This window comes from Erythrolamprus reginae, chromosome 9 (genome assembly GCF_031021105.1).
Source record: "Erythrolamprus reginae isolate rEryReg1 chromosome 9, rEryReg1.hap1, whole genome shotgun sequence".
Lineage (NCBI taxonomy): Eukaryota > Metazoa > Chordata > Lepidosauria > Squamata > Dipsadidae > Erythrolamprus > Erythrolamprus reginae.
In genome coordinates, this window is record NC_091958.1 from 8,424,353 (window position 1) to 8,430,352 (window position 6,000).

Sequence of the window (6,000 nt, forward strand, 5' to 3'; positions counted from 1 at the left end):
ATATGCCGCCCCTCTCCGAAGACTCGGGGCGGCTAACAGCAATCATAAAACAGTGTACAATAATAATCCAATACTAAAAAAGATTAAAAACCCATTAATATATAAAAAATCAAACATACATACAGACATACCATGCATAAAATTGTAAAGGCCTAGGGGGAAAGAGTATCTCAATTCCTCCATGCCTGGCGGCAGAGGTGGGTTTTAAGTAGCTTACGAAAGGCAAGGAGGGTGGGGGAAATTCTAATCTCTGGGGGGAGTTGGTTCCAGAGGGCCGGGGCCGCCACAGAGAAGGCTCTTCCCCTGGGTCCCGCCAAGCGACATTGTTTGGTTGACGGGACCCGGAGAAGATCCACTCTGTGGGACCTAACTGGTCACTGGGATTCGTGCAGCAGAAGGCGGTCCCTGAGATAATCTGGTCCGGTGCCATGTAGGCTTCTTCCCCCTCTCATCCTTATTCTCCTTCCCTTAAAAGACAACTTTTAGGCAGTTAAAAAAAAAAATGAACGCAGGGAACTCTCTGCTCGCTCGCTCCATACTTGACATTTGCTAATGCATCTGACATTTGTTATATTTTTCGTTCCTGATTATTTTCAGGTTGTCACCTTTGGCAAGCCGAAAGAGATACTGAAACATCCCAGTTTTAATTTCCCCGACACTCATCCACAGCCAGGAAATTCTCATCAGAGGAAGGCAACACCATCCTCATCCTCACTTTCAGCACCTTCTAGGCGGACTTTGGACCAATAAGGCACTGCAGGGAGGATGGCGAATAAATGGAGAATTCGTGCTTAACTCACCCTGCATGATCGTAAACGTTGTAACCTTTCTGCCACGGATGCCCCTTCTTTTTGCGAGTTCTGAAGCCGGCATGAAGCCGGCAATTAACACCGAGAACTTGACGAGAAAAATGGAGAGAAGCCCCATGACCTGTGTTCCAACAGACCGCTTTCATCTTGTGTTTGGTGTTTCGAAAATAAAAGCAAACTTCATTTCATGTGCAAAGCAAAATAAAAAATCCTTCTCTTAGTACATTGATCTCCGGACCCAGTTTGAACTGACTTAATTTAATTTTAAATTTTAAATTAATTTAAAAGTAAAGTAAGCTTCTACATTTAGGCAAGAAAAACAAAATGGACAGTCACAGTATAAATATGTGGTACATTGCTCAACAGTAGTAACTGTGAGAGGGATCTTGGAGTCCTAGTGGACAACCATTTAACAAAATATGATACACATGGAAAAAAGAAGGAAAAAAAGAAAAGAACAGGATTTTGTTTGTTTGTTTCTTTTTGGTTTTGTCTTGTTTTATTTTGTTCATGTTTATATTCTTTTCTTTTTTTCTTTTTTGATGTTATATTTTATGTTTTTTCAATGTTTTTTCTTATGTTTTGTTTTTAATATAAATAATTCAATAATTTATTTTTTAAAAAGGACAACCTTTTAAATATGAGCCAGCCCTGTGCAGCAGCTGCCAAAAAAGCCAACACAGTTCTAGGCTGCGTTAACAGAGGGAGAGAATCAAGATCACACGATTATCTTTATAAGGCCTTGGAAAGGCCACGCTTGGAATAGTGCATTCAAATTTGGTCATCTTTCTTTCTTTCTTTCTTTCTTTCTTTCTTTCCTTCTTTCTTTCCTTCTTTCTTTCCTTCTTTCTTTCCTTCTTTCTTTCCTTCTTTCTTTCCTTCCTTCTTTCTTTCCTTCTTTCATTCTTTCCCTCTTTCTTTCCTTTCTTTCTTTCCTTCTTTCTTTCCTTCTTTCTTTCCTTCTTTCTTTCCTTTCTTTCTTTCTTTCTTTCCTTCTTTCTTTCTTTCCTTCCTTCCTTCCTTCCTTCCTTTCTTTCTTTCCACCTTTTTCTTTCCAGGCAGGGCATGCCCACGTTTGCAAAAAATGCCACTATGGTCTTTCTGGATTGTCAAAATTAAATCAAGACAAGGGAGGGGCAGACAGAAGACCGGGCAGCTATGCAGATTCCCTCCTTCCGCCCCCACCTCCATAATCCCAATTTAAACCCTGCATCAAACTAGCCCCCCCCCATTGCCCCCTAATGAAGCCTCCTGTGAGTTGTGAAAACATGCATGCTTTCTCCTAAAATGGGTTTGTCTGAAAACCCCTGAATTTTCAGCTCCCCCAAATTACAGAAAGACCAGTTTAAGGAAACGATCCTAAGAGAAGGGAACAACCCTAGCCCCGATTGTTAGCTTTCAAAAGGAACTCGGTTACCCGGCAAACCCCATCCCTGGTCACGCTGATTTATCTTTCAGCTATTCGCACAGAATAACAAACAGTCCTATTGGGAAGGATAAATATAGCCGTTTAATTAATATTTGCTTGTTCCCATGGTTTTACTGCCCCCAGATTGCTAAACTCGCTGCCATTTCATTGTGTACAAATCATATTCATTACATTCATATCTGGCTTTAAATTTCACGGACAGCTGTAGGGTACTATGGCCCTTACTATTCAATAGCACCTTCAGTTTCTTCTTAGCATTAAAGGAAACAGCGTAAACGGGGCTGCCTTCGAATAGCTAACAATAGTACCGTAGTGAGAATCTAACATGTTCGTAATGGACGCTCCTCCTCCTGCTAAATGGATAGCAACTGGCATTGACTCAACTGCACTGCAGGGATTATCCAAAGAGAGCATCGTTCTTCCTCAGCCTGGTGCATGTGAGCGAATTGGTTTCAACTGACTCTTGCAGGAGTTGTTGGTTGAAAATGAGCATCGAGCTTCGTCTGAAGAGAAGTCCATGCAATGGTCTCCACAGACTCTGGGTCAGCGAGCGCATTAGCAAGGCTGCAGATAGTGGGTCCGCAGTAATGGAGGAAAATTGCTCGTTTCCGATCATTTCTTTATTTTTATTTATTTATTTTGTCTGCACTAGTTTTTTCTCATCATTCCTATCATCCTTTTCCTCCCACTTAGGACTGTATGACTGTAACATGTTGCTTGTATCCTAAGATTTGTATGAATATTGATTGTTTCTTCATTGCTTATTTGACCCATTATTTGAATCATTAACTGTTGTACCACATGATTCTTGACAAGTATATCTTTTTCTTTTATGTACACTGAGAGCATATGCACCACGACAAATTCCTTGTATGTCCAATCACACTTGGCCAATAAAGAATTCTATCTATGTATCTATTGAGGAAGCCAACATCAAATCAGCACTGGACAGCTCCCAGTACTAACAACATTACATTTTATTTTTTTTAATTTATTTTGTCCAATACACAATGAGGGTTTTAGTGGGTAGATGAAGGTTATAGAGGAGATACTCATAGTAAAATATATCTATGAAAGAATAGAAAAGAAGATATAGTAATAGAACGTATCAATGAAAGAATAGAAGAAGAGATATAGGAATAGAAGAAAGGTATATGAGATATAGGAGAGCAATAGGACAGGGGAGGGAAGGCACTCTAGTGCACTTGTACTCGCCCCTTACTGACCTCTTAGGAATCTGGATAGGTCAATCATGGATAATCTAAGGGTAAAGTGTTGGGGGTTTGGGAATGACATTATGGAGTCCGGTAATGAGTTCCACGCTTCGACAACATTGGTTACATTGTACATCATTTCCATTTTGTTTGTATTCCGGGTGAATCAAAAAGCAAACTCTATATATCTCCTTGTTGCTTTATCTAATCCATATGCCAATTGTTTACATTTTATTGTGTTATTTATAGTTATCAATTATATCCACATATTATTTACTTGTTTATTAGTTATTTCTTCTGGTTTCAAGCCATTCATACAGATTTTCCCAAATTGTGTAAAAGTCTTTCTCTTGTTTATTTTGTAGTTCAAAAGTGAGCCTGGACATTTCAGCGCAATCCATAAGTTTATTTATAATCATATTATCTTATTCAATTTTTATGCCGCCCTTCTCTTTAGACTCAGGGCGGCTTACAACATGTTAGCAATAGCACTTTTTAACAAAGCCAACCTATTGCCCCCACAATCCGGGTCCTCATTTTACCCACCTCGGAAGGATGGAAGGCTGAGTCATCCTTGAGCTGGTGATGAGATTTGACGTACAGATCGACAGTTGCGAAATTCTTACACTATGGAGTGTTCAGGATCTTGCCCCTTTGCAAGACACTCCATTCCATGGATCTTTCTGACATATCCCCCTTCTTTCAGGCCTCAGCCACCATTTCATGGTCGCTGACGGTGTTAAAGAAAGGCACAGCCTTCCTCATCTCTCCTACCTATAATTCCAAAGCCACGGGCTCTTAGATTTCCAAATGCAGAGATTAAATGCCGCCGCAATTATAACTCCAAGAAGTAATTGCAATCTCTCCTTAGAAGAAGATTATCAAGCCGCTACTCAAGTGAAATCAATCTAGGTTCAAATAAACACAACACAGCTGCTTGATTTCATATTCTGGTATGCAGGCATGAGTCTTCAAGAGCCAATTGTGGAGGGAGGATCATTCTCATATCCTGGTTATGAGCACCTCAGCTGTGCAGGTCTATATTATGTTCGAGGGTTCTTTTCCGTCCCCTGTCCTATTGCTCTCCTATATCTTCTATACCTTTCTTCTATTCCTATATCTCTTCTTCTATTCTTTCATTGATATGTTCTATTCCTATAACTTCTCTTCTATTCTTTCTTAGATATATTTTATTATGTCGGCGACTACTTCAGCTTCAACCACAACAACACAAGAGCACACAACAGATTTAAACTTAATATTAACTGCTCCAAACTTGACTGTAAAAAATATGACTTCAGTAACCGAGTTGTCGAAGCATGGAATTCATTACCTGACTCCATAGTGTCATCCCCAAACCCCCAACACTTTACCCTTAGATTATCTACGGTTGACCTCTCTAGATTCCTAAGAGGTCAGTAAGGGGCGAGTAAAAGTGCACTAGATTGCCTTCCGTCCCCTGTCCTATTGCTCTCTTATATCTCCTATACCTTTCTTCTATTCCTATATCTCTTCTTCTATTCTTTCATTGATATGTTCTATTACTATATCTTCTTTTCTATTATTTCTTAGATATATTTTACTATGAGTATCTCCTCTATAACCTTCATCATGTGTTTTACTATGTGTATATAGATATATACCCACTAAAACCCTCATTTTGTATTGGACAAAATCAAAAAATAAAAATAAAAAATAAATAAAAAATTCCGTAAGGCTCTTATGTTCTCACAGAGATTTCCCTGACACTGTCAAATCTTTCTTCCAAAGCCCCCTGAGAACGAATCTTCAAGCATGGCTATCCCCAAAGATGAAGATGTTGCAGCCAGGAAATTGTCTTGGGAAAAATTAGAACTGATATCGTTCTGTTTTGAGCTTCAAATTCGTACACGCAGCAACTAGCTGAGAATAGCAATTCGCTCAAGGCTGAAAAGATAACAGCAGATAAGGGAAGGGATGTAAATCAGCAAAATCTCTAAGAAAGAAAGCTTGCTTGGGTGGTCCTACTTTGGACAAGAACTGCACTGAAGAATAGTCAAAATCCAGTCCAAAGTTCAAAACGCCAACCCATGTTTATTTATTTATTTATTTATTTATTTATTTATTTATTTATTTATTTATTTATTTATTCATTCATTCATTCATTCATTCATTCATTCATTCATTCATTCACTCATTCATTTATTGGATTTCTATGCCGCCCCTCTCCGCAGACTCGGGGCGGCTAACAACAGTAATAAAACAGTATATAACAACAATCCAATACTAAAAACAGTTAAAAACCCATTATATAAAAACCAAACATACATACAGACATACCATGCATAAAATTTTAAAGGACTAGGGGGAAAGAGTATCTCAATTCCCCCATGCCTGGCAGCAGAGGTGGGTTTCAAGCAGCTTAAGAAAGGCAAGGAGGGTGGGGGCAATTCTAATCTCTGGGGGGAGTTGGTTCCAGAGGGCCGGGGCCGCCACAGGGAAGGCTCTTCTCCTGGGTCCTGCCAAGCGACATTGCTTGGTTGACGGGACCCGGAGAAGACCCACCCTG

At 39.5% G+C, this 6,000-nt stretch overlaps 1 protein-coding gene across 1 annotated transcript in view; it reads left to right on the forward strand.

Annotated features, from left to right (window-relative positions):
* Positions 1–750, forward strand: part of LOC139172477 (ATP-binding cassette sub-family C member 12-like) — an 82,184-nt gene extending 81,434 nt beyond the window's left edge. Inside the window, exon 38 of the mRNA XM_070761625.1 lies at positions 598–750. Within this exon, the coding sequence (XP_070617726.1) occupies positions 598–750 (153 nt within the window). The remainder of the gene's footprint in view (positions 1–597) is intronic.
* Positions 751–6,000: the final 5,250 nt, after the last annotated feature.